This window comes from Nicotiana sylvestris, chromosome 9 (assembly GCF_000393655.2).
Source record: "Nicotiana sylvestris chromosome 9, ASM39365v2, whole genome shotgun sequence".
NCBI classification, from domain to species: domain Eukaryota; kingdom Viridiplantae; phylum Streptophyta; class Magnoliopsida; order Solanales; family Solanaceae; genus Nicotiana; species Nicotiana sylvestris.
Genome location: NC_091065.1, coordinates 165,124,003 through 165,139,775, shown reverse-complemented (window position 1 = coordinate 165,139,775; position 15,773 = coordinate 165,124,003). Strand labels below are relative to the sequence as shown.

The window sequence follows — 15,773 nt, the reverse complement described above, 5'->3', positions numbered from 1 at the left end:
GTCCTCTATTATAAGTTAAGTTGATGCATAGTATACGTGTATGACTATTTGAAACTAAAAATGAGACACTCTGTGTGTGTGTATATATATATATATAAAAACATTACAAGAAGTATATAAATTGTATACACTTTTGCGACTACCGAATATAAATAGTTTTGACCGTGGGCTAAAGATCTTTGCTCAAAAATATATTATTAGGAACATTTCAACAAAATTAAATGGAGTACTATTTTTGGACAGTAAAAGTATTTCATCAATCTCCACACATGAAATATTTTTAAGTGATAGTAGCAGATAAAAGAAAGAAAGAAAAACGAATTTGGAGGGGAAAAAAAGAAAGGAAAAAGGTAACCAGAAATATGGAAAAATAGCTCAAACAAGGGCAAACGAAAAATAGAAAAGAATGGAAACAATCAAACAAGGAAAGGTCATCCCCATTGCAAAACATACAAAAAAGCATTTACCTTCACACCAGTTTCGATCCCCCAAACAAACAATATAAAGGCCTACAATGTAATCTCTAAACCAAAGCACTCAGCTCAGCTTTTAGTTCGTGGGTGCTCATCGCTCTTATATTTGAGTTTACCATTAATTTCTCATAAAATACAAAGACCCTACCCTAAAGACAATGGGTGCTTAAGCACCCACACCACTAAATGTGGATCTGGCGCTGGCTCCTGCATATTATAATGGAACTCCAGCACATTTTAAAATTTCAGCATATTATGTTGGTAGCTAATATGTAAAAAGTTCGAACTCCAGCATATTATACTGGAATATTTCCGGATTTTTAAGAGTGTTTTGTTCAAATTTTATCTTTACTTGAAAAGTGGCTATATTTCAATTACTTTAAAATTATGGCTATTTTTCAATTATCAGCCGTAAATATGACTATTTCTAATATTTTTCAAAATACTTCTTCTTTTAGTGGTCCGGTTCTTGTTTTCCTTCCTTTTGCCGGATGTGTTTTTTGCCAAACCTCCTATACCCAGTGGGCCAAAAGTCCATTTTATTTGTTTAAAATGGGAAAATGTGTTGTATTATACTAATTTAATTTATTTGTTCCCCGTTTAAATGTGACACCGCTTGCAAAAATATTTGCATTATGTTATTGAATCAATTAATACGTGAGAATTTGTTTTCAATATCAATGCGTACATATTCTTAGTGAAAGCCAGTTTTAGTCCTTTGAGAAGGACTATCATTTCTTTATTTAGTGTCGAATCTACTTTAGTATCGAATCATTTTTTTTGAAACTTGTGATTTTAAACGTATTATAATATTTATATGCCTATAAAATAATCATATTATTAATAGTAAACTTAGAAGTGTAAAATTAGATTATTTCAAAATTCAAAAATATAGTATTATTTTTGGAACAAACTAAAAAGAAGATAATGTTGAGAGAAAGAAATAATAGTTTTGAACCGTGTCCAAGTAACAATTCAAGTCTCGCCAAATATGAGGAGATAATCTTTCTAGTCATTTACTTTTAAATGACTCAAGTTACACTTTTGCGGGTCAATTAGTTTTTTGGCCCTTTACAAACTTGTATTTAGTTTTAGTAAAAGATCTGTTGTTTACATATAAGGGATTTAAGAAGGCCATTCTCTTAAATTTAAAATTGCGGAAAAGGGTCATATTTGTCCCTGTACTCTTTAAAAGGGTTATATTTGTCCTTCGTTATACTTTTTTGATATGTGTATCCTTACCGTTATACTTTAGTAACATATTTGTCCTTGTACTCTTCAAAAAGGGTTATATTTGCTCTTCGTTATACTTTTTGACATATTTATCCTTACAGTTATACTTTAGGATCATATTTGCCCCTCATCTATTAAATCTCCATGTCCCACCTTTGTTTTCCTACATGGCGCCTATGTGGATTTCTTTTTTCCAATTTAAATATGGTCACCTATTTAAGATAATTTAACCCGCCCACCCAATTTAAATATGGTCATATATTTAAGATAAAGTTCTTTTTCAGCTCTATGTTTTTCGGGTAGCACCGGCAACATATTGGAAAACAAGAACTTTGAACTCAAAATCACTAATCTAATACAGCTCACAATTATTGCAGTAACCAAAGTACATTACGAGAAGTTACATAACAATGGAATTAATGACAAAGGTCAGTGCTTAGAATAGAGCACTGTCAGAAGCCTAAAACTCGAAGAAAACATTCAAGTTTATTTAAGAAAATGTCAAGATGAGTGAAGTATTGAATAGCCTCTATAAGCGAGACTGAACCGAGTTGTCGTCGTCGGATGGATTAAAGGTAACACTATAGTTTCATTCACTCACTGTCCAAAATTTTCTCACTTGGACTTGATTTGATAGGTTGCCGCTGCTACCCGGAAAACATGAAGTTGATCCGGAGAAGAGATATGGACAAGTGGGGGGGGGGGGGGGGGAATTAGGATTTCAGTTTATTTTAGTTAGTGGGTCTAGTTTAATTGGGTGGGCAGGTTAAATTATCTTAAATAGGTGACCATATTCAAATTGGAGGGGAAGAAAATCCACATAGGCACCATGTAGGAAAACAAAGGTGGGACATGGGGATTTAATTGATGAGGGGCAAATATGATCCTAACATATCACTGTAAGGATAAATATGTCAAAAAAGTATCACGAAGGACAAATGTAACCCTTTTTGAAGAGTACAGGGACAAATATGATCCTAAAGTATAACGATAAGGATAAATATATCAAAAAAGTATAACAAAGAATAAATATAACCCTTTTTGAAGAGTATGAGTAAATATGACCCTTTTCCGTTAAAATTGTAAAGGGATATAATGTACAAATAACATGGCCATTTGCCTGATGTCTCTATTTTCAAATATTAAGCCATTATGGCGTTATATAACTTAATGTTTCAGTAGAATTTGCAAATTCCGACACAATTCCCCTGAAATACACAACAATACTAAGCTTCTTCACTGAACGTGCTTGCTTCAATTAAGCTCATCATCTCTCCTGAAATATATTGTTACAAAATTGGTTTGGATGCAAAAGAAAGATTAATAATCATGTGCTAATGGATTCAAAATTCAGCTGTCCGAACCACGTTTACCCCTTAGGACGAAAGAGCATTTGAAACGTTAATAGTAGAAACTGCTGAGAAAAAATCCAGCATTCATTTGTCAAACTCCCAAATGACTCCTCCATCCTCTGCGATCAGAGAGCAAATCAACTTAAAGACAAACCAACAAATAGAGGAAAAGAGAAAATTACTATAAAGGGCAGTCCGGTGCACAAAGATTCCACGTTCATAGTTTTGGGGAAGGGCTGCACCCCATATGATTGGAAAATACAAGATAAATCAAACAGATGTTGTGCTGCACTAGAAAAGGTTTCTAAGGAGATGTGCCTGGAGAACTGCTCTGAGTTCAGGATATGCTGTTAATTTTACACTTTTGCCTTTGGCACCCCACAAGGGCTTTTTGATGGAGATTATTTCCATATAGTCGGTGTGAGTCATTCTCAATTGGACGAGAAGAGAAGTACAGAGTAGAAATCTTATGACAAGCATTTACGGCGTCCAAACAATTTAACAGCCAAATCTGAATAATTGAGCAGTATCCTCAAGTATTTTGATATAACCTAGAGAAGGATTATATGCATTACAACATAACACGTTTTCTGGGAACCCCAAGATAGCTCGTTAAAAGATTCTATATGCTATCAATAAGAATGGACAAATAGCACCTTATAATTTGCCTTCAAACAGAGCTCGTAAAAGAAGCTATAGGCTTTCCATGCTACTGACGTATGCTCAAATACTAAAACTGGAAACTGATGACATATACGATTCAGTCTATTTCGAATTATAGTAGTAAGTGATTACCTTTTATCTTCTTGTTGATCCATACTTCAAGCAGCATTCCTGCACCAACACCAGCAGCAATAAATGACCCGTAAAAGGCGATGTTGTATGGTAAGGATCTTCGTGGAAGAAAATAATACTCAGGAACTTGTCGAATTTTTTTAGGTAGCCGTTTCTTCACAGCTGGTCCAATACCAGATTCATTACTTTCTGTTCCACCCAGAGTTTTCCAGTCCATCTCTTTCATTGAGTCTTTTGGCTGTTCGGCACGCATTACAGGACCCTAGCCTAGTACCCTGTTTATAAATAAAAAAATACAAGAAAGATTAGAGCCTAAATTTGAAATTGAGGGAAGTCTTGGCACACTAGTACATTACAGCATTCGCTCATACAACAGCATTTTGGTTTTTCATTTTGAAGATGGCCGAACCGTTTTAGGCTAACTTTTTTTTATGACGATGGTGTTGGGGCCAGCTGGAGCTAACTGAGGACATGACCCTTGATAGGAGGGTGTGGAGGCTAAGAATTAGGGTAGAAGGTTCGTAGGTAGTCGAGTATTTCCCTGTGTCTTCCTTAGTTCAATAGTACTAGTGTATTTTGGTATCCCTTTTATTCTTATTTTGCTATTACCACATATTTTGCACTGTTGTTACTTGCCTTCCGTACGCCCTTAGTTAGTTATCATTTCATATCTTGTACTATTATTACTGACTATTAGTGCTTCTTTCATACTCTCTTTTGCTTTCTTGGGTTTTGTTTTCTAAATACCTTGTATTGATATTACTTGCTATAAGTGCTTCTTCCATCCTTTCTTTAGTCAATGGCCTATCGGAAATAGTCTCTCTGCCCTTCCAAGGTAGGGGTAAGACTGTGTACATCCTACCCTCCTAGACTCCACTTGTGGGATTACACTGTGTTGCTTTTGTTGTTGGGGCCAGCTTATGTGCACACCGACTATGCCACTGGATACTCTCCCTCCCACCAGCATAAGTATCAAGTGACTCTACTCACAAACACGCTTAGGCATATGGGAAGAACTCACCTAGTCTCTTTTGCCTCCACCAAGATTTAACTTGAGACCTCATGATTCTCCTCCCACTTCATTTACCATACCTTTGGGTTAGTTTATAAGCTAACTTACTACAATTAAGGCACGTATCGCCACCTGTTCAGTGTTTATGAGTGACAGCAGGAAACTCGTTTCATGGAAATGAAATTATGTTCCTAAATGATCCGTATATCTTGACGGTAACCGAGTCTTGGGTTGTTGTTAACCTTGTCCTGTTATTAATTTAAGCTCATTGATTCAAATTAGTGAATCGGATTTTTGGTAAAATCTGGATCTCCAAGCCAAAAGACAAAGTGAACAAAAATAAAGTTGAGTAACTTCATTTATCAACATATAAGCTTGCCCCCTATATTAAAGGGATAAAGAGAAAAGTAGAAGTGGTTGATTCAGTGTAGCTAGCAAGAAAAATAGCATGATATTGTTGCTCCTTTCAGTTAATACTCATTTGCTTTCTTCTGAACATCATACTCTGAACGCGCAAATTCAATCAAAGCCTCTGTTAGCATTGGAAAATGAACAAGTCCCACCCGTATAAAAGTTAACATAATAGGGTTTTCAATTCTTACTAATTCTAGCAGTAAGTCTTTACAAAAGATTTTTTTTTTTGAATTGGTAACTAAAAGTAAAGTCTTTCCAAAAGATTTCAACTGTAGAAATCTTTTATGTTAACTTTTATACAGGTGGGACTTGTTCATTTTCCAATGCTAACAGAAGCTTTGATTGAATTTGCGCGTTCAAAGTATGATGTTCAGAAGGAAGCAAATGAGTATAACTGAAAGGAGCAACAGTATCATGCTATTTTTCTTGCTAGCTACACTGAATCAACCACTTCTACTTTTCTCTTTATCCATTTAATATAGGGGGCAAGCTTATATGTTGATAAATGAAGTTACTCAACTTTATTTTTGTTCACTTTGTCTTTTGGCTTGGAGATCCAGAGTTTACCAAAAATCTGATTCACTAATCTGAATCAATGAGCTTAAATTAATAACAGGACAAGGTTAACAACCCAAGACTCGGTTACCGTCAAGATATACGGATCATTTAGGAATATAATTTCATTTCCACGAAACGAGTTTCCTGCTGTCACTCATAAACACTGAACAGGTGGCGATACGTGCCTTAATTGTAGTAAGTTAGCTTACAAACTAACCCAAAGGTGTGGCCTAGTGGTAAATGAAGTGGGAGGAGAATTATGAGGTCTCAAGTTAAATCTTAGTGGAGGCAAAAGAGACTAGGTGAGTTCTTCCCATATGCCTAAGCGTGTTTGTGAGTAGAGTCACTTGATACTTATGCTGGTAGGAGGGAGAGTATCCGATGGAATAGTCGGTGTGCGCATAAGCTGGCCCCAACACCAACAAACAACAATAACAACAAAAACAACCAAGTGTAATCCCACAAGTGGAGTCTGGGAGGGTAGGATGTACGCAGTCTTACCCCTACCTTGGAAGGGGGTAGGGAGACTATTTCCGATAGGCCATCAGCTAAAGAAAGGATGGAAGAAGCGTATAGCAAGTAATATCAATACAAGGTATTTAGAAAACAAAACCCAAGAAAGCAAAAAAGAGTATGAAAGAAGCACTAATAGTCAGTAATAACAGAATCGCTATGAAAATGTTGGTTTATGTTTAGTCAGCAATGGCATGCTGAAAATGTTGGTTTATGTTTAGTCAACAATGGCATGTCAATTGGAAGAGTTGGTGGAAAGTGTTGGTGTGGATGCTAGGAGGAAGCTACCTCCTCTTGATGTCATGGGTGACATCAAAGGAGGAACCCATGACATCAAGAGGAGGTAGTTTGATGTCACCAATGACATCAAGAGTAGGTCTTTACCTCTATAAATAGATGCACTCCTTCACTTGTAGAAATCATCCCAAAATAATACAATACATTGTAGTGAGTAGAGAGTTAAGAGAGAAATTCTCTTAAGTGTAATTGGGAAATCTCCCCTTCCTTTGTTAATATTAAAAGGGCAATTGTTCTCTGGTGGACGTAGGATTATTTTGATCCGAACCACGTTAAATCTTGTGTTCTTTCTTTTACGTTTCCGCTAACAATTGGTATCAGAGCGACAGGATTCTTTAACGATCCAAGGAGAAAGAACAAGCAAATATGAGTTCCATGAAGTTTGAAATTGATAGATTCAATGGACGCAACAACTTCAATATCTGGAAGATCCAGATGATGGCGTTACTGCGGAGGGAAGGTTCAATCCATGCTATTGACGGAAAGTATCCTACGGATATATCAGCTCCCGACAAGGAGAAGATTGAAGGGGATGCATTGAGTGCAATCCAACTATCCCTTGCACCTAACGTGCTTTGTGAAGTGAGTACGGGTACCGAAGAGACGGCCAAACAGTTGTGGGAAAAGCTAGAAGGGCTATACCAAGACCGATCAGTGACAACAAGAATGTTGTTACAACGGCGTCTTCACACATTTAAGATGGGGTCAGGTACTTCGTTACAAGATCATTTAGATGCGTTTAATAAACTTGTCATGGACTTACAGATTGCAGGAATTAAAAGGGAGGAGGAGACGCTTGCATGTGCTTTGCTATTTTCATTGACTTCAGGATATCGTGATATTGAGAATTCAATGATGTATAGCAAGGAGCCTATCAAGCTTGAGCAAGTGCGGCAGGCACTTAACTCTAGTGATGTGCGGAGGCACATTGAAGGAGATAGAGATGACCAGGCAAGTGGCCTCTTTGTAAGAGGCCGGACTAGCCAACAGGGAAAGACCAAATCAAAGCACAGATCAAAGTCTCGTGTGAACAAGAAGAATACAGAGTGTTGGGGTTGTGGCAAGAAGGGGCACTTTGAACGAGATTGCCCAATGTCAAAGTCCAAGGAAAAGGCGAGTGCATCTACAGTTGAACAGGTACATAATTTTGATAATGATTATGTACTAACAACATCGTGTAATAATAATAGTAGTTATGAAAACAAATGGGTGTTAGACTCTGCTTGTACTCTGCATATGACGTTCCGAAAAGACTGGTTTAGCAGCTACGAGAAAAGTGGAGGAACCGTAGTAATGGGCAATAATGCAACTTGTGCAATAGTTGGCATTGGCTCAGTTCGGGTTCGCTGCCATGATGGAATCGTGAGGACTATTACACAAGTCCGTCATGTTCCTGATCTGAAGAAGAATTTGATCTCCTTGGGTACTCTGGATGAACAAGGCTACAGGTACATGAGCGAAGCAGGAACTATGAAGGTGACTAAAGGTTCTTTAGTCATGCTGAAAGGCAAGCTGGAGAACGGCCTTTACACATTGGCCGGAAGCACCATTGTTGGCTCTGCAAATGCATCTACAGTGCAGTTATCTAATGATGACAAGGCAAGACTATGGCACATGAGACTGGGTCATATGAGCGCACGTGGACTGGAGATGTTGAGCAATCGTAAACTTTTGGAAGGTGAGAAGATCAGCACGCTTGACTTCTGTGAGCACTGCGTTCTAGGGAAGCAGAAGAAGGTCAGCTTCAGCACTGGCAAACACAAGACAAGAGGAGTGCTAGACTACATCCATTCAGATTTATGGGGTCCTTCTAAACTTCCATCGAAGGGCGGAAAGAGGTATCTTCTCATTTTTATTGATGATTTCTCACGAAAGGTTTGGGTGTATTTTTTGAAGGCAAAAAGTGATGCTTTTGAAGCATTTAAAGAGTGGAAGATTTTGGTTGAAAATCAAATGGAGCGGAAAATCAAGTATCTTCGCACAGACAATGGCTTGGAGTTTTGCAATGAAGAGTTTAATGAATTCTGCAAGGTTCATGGGATCTCAAGACATAGGACTGTCAGGCATACCCCACAGCAGAATGGAGTTGCCGAGAGAATGAACAGAACTCTTCTTGAAAAGGCTCGTTGTATGCTCCTACAAGCCAAAATGTCCAAAGTATTTTGGGCTGAAGCAGTTCACACTGCTGCTCATATTGTCAATCGATCTCCAGCATCGGCAATTGACTTTAAGACTCCGAATGAGGTATGGTCAGGTGAACCCTCTAACTATTCATACTTACGAGTATTTGGGTGTCCAGCTTATTATCACGTTAATGAAGGAAAGCTTGAACCAAGGGCTAAGAAGGCCATATTCGTAGGGTATGTGGATGGAGTAAAAGGGTACAAACTTTGGTGTTTGTCTTTACTCAAATTTATAGTTAGTAGAGATGTCACCTTCGATGAATCCTCTATACTTGATCCCCGTAAAGTTTCCGTGGAGTTTTCAGGAAACAAGAACAACGAGCAGGTGGAGCTTCCGGTGGAGCTTGCCAAGGAAAAGGATCAAGAGACTCAGGTTAAAGATGAGTCAGAAGATGTAGGCCTTGAAGAACTTGCTGTCAATGAACCATACACAATTGCGAAGGGGAGGGAGAAGAGGCAGACACGAGAACCGGAACGCCTTATAAATCAAGCAAACTTGATTGCATATGCGTTCGTAGCTGCACAAGAAGAGATTAAAGATCTGGAGCCCTCCTCGTATATTGAAGCAACTTCTTGCAAGGATGCCGCACAATGGCGGTTAGCCATGACTGAAGAGATGGAGTCTCTTCACAAGAATCAGACATGGGTCTTAGTGAAAAGACAAAAGGGGAAGAGGACAGTTGGATGCAAGTGGGTCTACCGAAAGAAAGAGGGAATTCCTGAAGTGGAAGATGCTAGGTTCAAGGCGAGATTGGTTGCAAAAGGTTTCAGCCAAAAGGAGGGAATTGACTACAATGAGATTTTCTCTCCGGTCGTGAAGCATAGCTCAATTCGCGTGCTACTAGCATTGGTTGCACAATTTGACTTGGAGCTTCAACAGCTTGATGTCAAAACTGCTTTCTTACACGGTGATCTAGAAGAGACAATCTATATGGATCAACCTGAAGGTTTCCTAGCTGAGGGAAAAGAAGATCACGTATGCCAACTAAAGAAGTCTTTGTATGGTTTGAAGCAATCCCCTAGACAGTGGTACAAGAGGTTTGATGCATTCATGACTACACATGAATTCTCAAGGAGTGCATTTGATAGTTGTGTGTATCACAAGAAGATGTCTGGTAACTCAATGATTTATTTACTGTTGTATGTTGATGATATGCTTATTGCTGCTAACAACATTACAGAGATAAATGCTTTGAAGAAACTGTTGAGTAAGGAATTTGACATGAAGGATTTAGGAGCTGCAAAGAAAATCCTTGGTATGGAGATTTCAAGAGAAGACGATGTTGTACATCTTTCTCAGAAGAGGTATATTGAAAGGGTTCTCGAGAGATTCAATATGCAAACGTGCAAGCCTGTAAGTACACCATTAGCTCCTCATTTTAAACTTTCAGAGTCACAAATGCCTCAGTCCGAGGATGAGGTGGAGCATATGTCAAAGATTCCTTATGCCAGTGCAGTTGGTAGTATTATGTATGCTATGGTATGCACACGTCCAGATATTGCTCAATCTGTAAGTGTGGTAAGTAGATACATGTCCAACCCAGGAAAGAGGCATTGGGAAGCTGTCAAGTGGATATTGAGATATCTCAAAGGAGCTTCTGGTGTTGGTCTTACCTTTCGAAAAAGTGGTACAGGTATTTCAATTCTCGGTTATGTGGATTCTGACTATGCAGGAGATCTTGACAGAAGAAGGTCCACAACTGGATACATCTTTACCCTCGTTGGCAGTGCCGTCAGTTGGAAGTCGACTTTGCAGTCGATTGTCGCTTTGTCTACGACAGAAGCAGAATACATGGCAGCAGCGGAGGCGGTAAAGGAAGCTATCTGGTTGAAAAGTTTAGTAGCGGAATTGAGTTTGGTTCAGCTGGAATCAACTCTTAGATGTGATAGTCAGAGTGCTATTCATCTAATGAAAAATCAGAGATTTCATGAGCGCACTAAACACATTGATGTCAGATTTCATTTTATTCGAGATGTTATTGATGAGGGAACTATCAAGGTCGTGAAGGTTATCACAGACGATAATGCTGCAGACATGTTGACCAAGATAGTCCCGCTCGCTAAGTTTGCACACTGCAAGGACTTGGCGGGGGTGTGCATCAACTGATGCAACTCCGAAGAGAACAGTTGCTAGGTGGAGGTGGTATGTTCAACAATGGTTTGATTCTTCTTGTTTCTTACAACGGGGTTGCCCAGTAAGCTTAGAAGTTTTGGCCAGAGTTGTTCACACGCTCGAAACGCAAACCAAGGTGGAGATTGAAAATGTTGGTTTATGTTTAGTTAACAATGGCATGCTGAAAATGTTGGTTTATGTTTAGTCAACAATGGCATGCCAATTGGAAGAGTTGGTGGAAAGAGTTGGTGTGGATGCTAGGAGGAAGCTTCCTCCTTTGATGTCACCCATGACATCAAGAGGAGGTAGTTTGATGTCACCAATGACATCAAGAGGAGGTCTTTACCTCTATAAATAGATGCACTCCTTCACTTGTAGAAATCATCCCAAAATAATACAATACATTGTAGTGAGTAGAGAGTTAAGAGAGAAATTCTCTTAAGTGTAATTGGGAAATCTCCCCTTCCTTTGTTAATATTAAAAGGGCAATTGTTCTCTGGTGGACGTAGGATTATTTTGATCCGAACCACGTTAAATCTTATGTTCTTTCTTTTACGTTTCCGCTAACACGCTATAAACTTTGTTGATCGTGACTGATGAAAGTGAGTTTATTTGTCTACTATTTTTATTGAGTAAAAATGAGTAAAGGTGATCAGGCTACTAATGAAATAAATAAAAATGGTGGAGAAACTCAAGGTAAGATTAAAAATACAAGAATTGAAGGTGCAGTCCATCTATCTTCAATAATTAAAAGGACCATAAACATATATGCACATGTAAGTAGGGTTCGGATACGCTCCAATAATGTATTCATCCAGTAATCTTCAATAGACATTTTGATGTGAGCCACATGTACATTCAAAATTTAAGAGCTGAGATTGCATTGTCTTTTCCCCATTCTGTCACCTCAAGTAACTTTAAGCAAAAATTACATGGTTATTATAAATGAACGACAATCCCCCTTAATCCTTTCCGATATCCATCTCGTCAAACCCGAACAAGCTGCTCACAGAAGCTTTTACTTTGCTTCTGACTCTGCTCCTTCACCGGCTACTCTTCTCGTATTAAATGTTGGGAGTATTTTCTTGCTATATCATCTCTATAGCGTTTCTCCTTTTTTTTCAATTATTTTCTACTCAAAATATTTGTGCCGTCCATTTACTTTTAATTTGTATCTATAATGTGCATATAACACACTTGGGTATAGATTGAAAAGCCATGGATGATAACCCAGAGCTCTTTATTTTTCTGCTAGCACCATGAACGATGACCCAAAGCTCTTCCTTTTTCTGGTTTTTTTGAGTATTGAAGTGGGTGCAATCTCTTGTTTGTTTTGTAATCTAGCCTTTAAGTAGAAACAAGGAGGTTCAGTAGCTGATGGAAGCTTATGTGTCATTAAAAGTTGGCTCTGGACCCCACATGTGCCTGGCTTCTTCCAGGTATCACTAAGTCATCAAGTTTTATGGGTAAATTCTTGAAACTTGGTCAATAAAAGGGGCCTAAATCATGGGGCAGACAGGCATGTTGATGATACATGCAGCTGATAACTAACTAAGGGCGTACGGAAGGCAAATAACAACAGTGCAAAATATGTGGTAATAGCAAACTAAGAATAGAAGGGATACCAAAATACACTAATACTATTGAACTAAGGAAGACACAGGGAAATGCTCGACTACCTACTAACCTTCTACCCTAATTCTCAGCCTCCACACCCTCCTATCAAGGGTCATGTCCTCGGTTGGAATCTTGTGTATCATTAAAGATAAAATGAAAGTATTATAAAAATAATTATTTTTTAAAACACATCAAAACTATAAGTAAGACACAAATTAACCGAGATAATATAACATTTTTTAGTTTTTGCAATTATAGTCCTAACGCATTTCAAAATTTTAACCAAAATGGTCCCTAAGTATGAATAGAAGTTCTACTTCACCATTCCTCAATGTCAAATTAATTGAGATGACTTTTGCTCTCGGTTATAATTGGGATTAAATAACCTTCCACCGGTTGCAAAACAGCTCAACTATGGCCTTATTCATGGATGAAGCTTTATTTTGTTCAACTTAATTCGTATTTTTGTTGATTAGCCTTTGGGACTAGCATGTGGCTCCTAAGTGGCAAATTTAATTCACCTTTTTAAAGTGGTGAAAAGGGAGAGGTACACGGGTATTGAACAATTAGTTTGGATAACAATAAGATTAGCTAATCCATGTGTCACACCATTTTCAAATTTTAAGTCACAATTATCAGATTGCTATTCAATTTCCATGACTTTTCGGCCTAACTGAATCAAACCAGGTGGTAAAACAGATGTCAAAGATTCAACCACAGTTGAATACCCTTTAGCTATAGTTAGTTCATCTCCAGAAAAATTACAATACTGACTTTCTCCATTGAAATCTAAAGTACCCAAATCACCAACTGATGAATAATGCCTATGTATATTCTCAAACATAGCAAAAACACCTTCTTCAAGTGCTTTTCTACTCCATTTATCAAACACTTCAACATTTTCTTGATCTTTCTTTAAATTCCAATAATATTCAAGACCTTTCCTAAGAAAAGAACCAATACTTAGATTTTTAATACTACCATTTTCAAGATTTAAACTTTCAAGAATTTCTTTACATACCTCATCTTACTGGATTTTAAAGTGGTGACAAGGGAGAGGTACACGGGTATTGAACGATTAGTTTGGATAACAATAAGATTAGCTAATCCTTGTGTCACACCTCTTTTCCGAAGATAAAGAGTTTTTCCTATTAAAATGACATTATTTGAAATGAGATTATTTATTTTAATTAGAGATGCCGCTTGGAATAATTATTAAGGTGTCCCAAGTCACCGGTGTCGCACCTCCTTTTTCATGAGGGGATAGGGAGTTTTTTCAATTAAAGTGACATTAATCGAAATGGGATTATTTATTTAATTTCAGAATCGCCACTTGGAATAATTTATGGTGTCCCAAGTCACCGGTTTATTTTAAATCTCAAATCGAGGAAATTTGGCTCTTAATTATGGTCCACGAACACAGAAAACCGGGTAAGTACTTCTGTTAACACGGGAGAAGGTGTGAAGCGCTCCCGAGTTATGTGATTTTAGCACGGTCACTCAACTATTAAAATTGGCCTAATTATCTTGTGCTTTTATACCGCTTTTAATTATTTATGGAATTCATTTGAACATGTCGCGCACGCGTTTTGTTTTTGTAAATATTGCGAATAGCATCACGTGAATCGCACTCGCGATCTACAACATGTTGATTTTTATTATTATTTGAAGTTATGGTCGAATGACGTGAAACGCACACTCAAATTGGGTTTTACATATCATGACTATGTCACGGGAACCGTACCCATAGTTACGATGATTTATTATATGTTCATTAATGATTATTTCCTAAGGTTTGAGACTGTGCATGGGTCCAGTCCTAATTGTCATAAGAGGAAAGACATCCGGGCCTTTTATTCAGGCCCAAGCAACATCCAAATGAGTTCTGTTGGGTCATTCATTTAGAATGGCCCAAACGAATTGGCCTGGCCTCCGTTATGACAAAGGATTTTTCAACATCCCATTTGTAATTTGAACTCAACACTAATACAATGATTTTAAGAGTAAAATCCAGTAGGATCCATACACAACTAAATTCAACTGTGCATAAAAATTGTGCTAACCTTTCTTCAAAAACACAATTAAACATGATTCATAAATCAAATATCACATAGATCTTTATACGCCGTGTCCAGATTATGCTTTTTTAGGATCAGAATTAGCTTTAAAGTGATTAAATTCAACTAATCTAGCATTCATAGGTCTGTCATTATCACAACCAAGCAAACTAACATACGGATTCAAACCAACAGGAAATTGCATAACTTTCATTCCATTTACCCAAATACTACAAGCTTAGGAATATATGTGTACCTGTTTGAAGCAAAAACAAAAAAGCAAACTGGACCGAAAGCCAGATAAATGGGAGATGCTTCGAATTGGAGCCCAACTTCAGCGAAAATCAGCAGCTTAGACTTCGAACAACACTAAAAGGCAGAACAACAGCAGAAGAAATGGACCAAAATAAAGGTATGAGTTCAGCCACTAAACGGTCAATTCAACAGCAGAAATCAACACACAGCTTCAACTTCGAATTCAAAAACTTCTTGGGAGCCCAGAAAACTACTAAAACAGCTTAGCAGAAATCAGAATGAATTCTTCAAACCCCTTTTTTTCTTTTCTTCAGATCCGGAATTTTTAATTCAAATTTCCATCCCCTTTCTCTAGTTTCTAAATGTGTGAGTTAGTGTGTATGAGAGAGGAATATTCGTGTTTGGATGGGAGTGAAGTGAGAAAGAGCAGTGTAGAGCTGTTTAGAAAAGAGAAAGAGAAGACTGCTAGGGTTTTTGGAAGGGGAGGTCTGTCCGTCTCTTTTGGAGGAGGGAGTGTTTTAGTAGGTGGAAAATAGGGACGACGATGTTTTGGAGCTGAACGGCACTTGAGACCTGGAGCCAGACGGGTCGGGCATTTGGACAAATTCGGGCGGCTGTTTGGTTAAAGATTGGGCCTCAGTCCTTGGCCCAGTTCGTTTGAAGCCTTGGCAAACCTAGCTCTTTTCTTTCTTTTCAATATCAGATATTTGCAAACTCTAGCCATTTTAAACTCAAACTTTAATTGAATCTAATTTTTATATGGCTAGCCTATTTATTTATTTTACCTAATGACGGACTAATGCAACTATTTAATTAACTACCTTAAGAATGCAATTTTTTTTAGTTTTTAAAAGATGAATTTAACAATGTAATTAAATCGTAAATGCAATTTAAAATCTAA

At 37.7% G+C, this 15,773-nt stretch overlaps 1 protein-coding gene across 2 annotated transcripts; it reads right to left on the bottom strand.

The window, feature by feature from the left end:
• Nucleotides 1-2,755: 2,755 nt before the first annotated feature.
• LOC104215909 (uncharacterized) lies at nt 2,756-15,412 on the bottom strand. 2 transcript variants are annotated; one of them, XR_708344.2, is made up of 4 exons: nt 14,874-15,408; nt 3,854-4,128; nt 3,080-3,177; nt 2,756-2,982 (listed from the first exon to the last, which is right to left on the bottom strand). XR_708344.2 is itself a non-coding variant. In XM_009765844.2 (3 exons), the coding sequence occupies exons 2-3, from the start codon at nt 4,104-4,106 to the stop codon at nt 3,143-3,145; spliced, it is 288 nt and encodes a 95-aa protein (XP_009764146.1). In that variant the 5' UTR covers nt 4,107-4,128; nt 14,874-15,412; the 3' UTR covers nt 2,756-3,142. The 2 variants fall into 2 exon arrangements, 1 of the variants encoding a protein (XP_009764146.1); XM_009765844.2 differs by having other exon boundaries at nt 2,756-3,177; nt 14,874-15,412.
• Between the last annotated feature and the right edge of the window lie 361 nt (nt 15,413-15,773).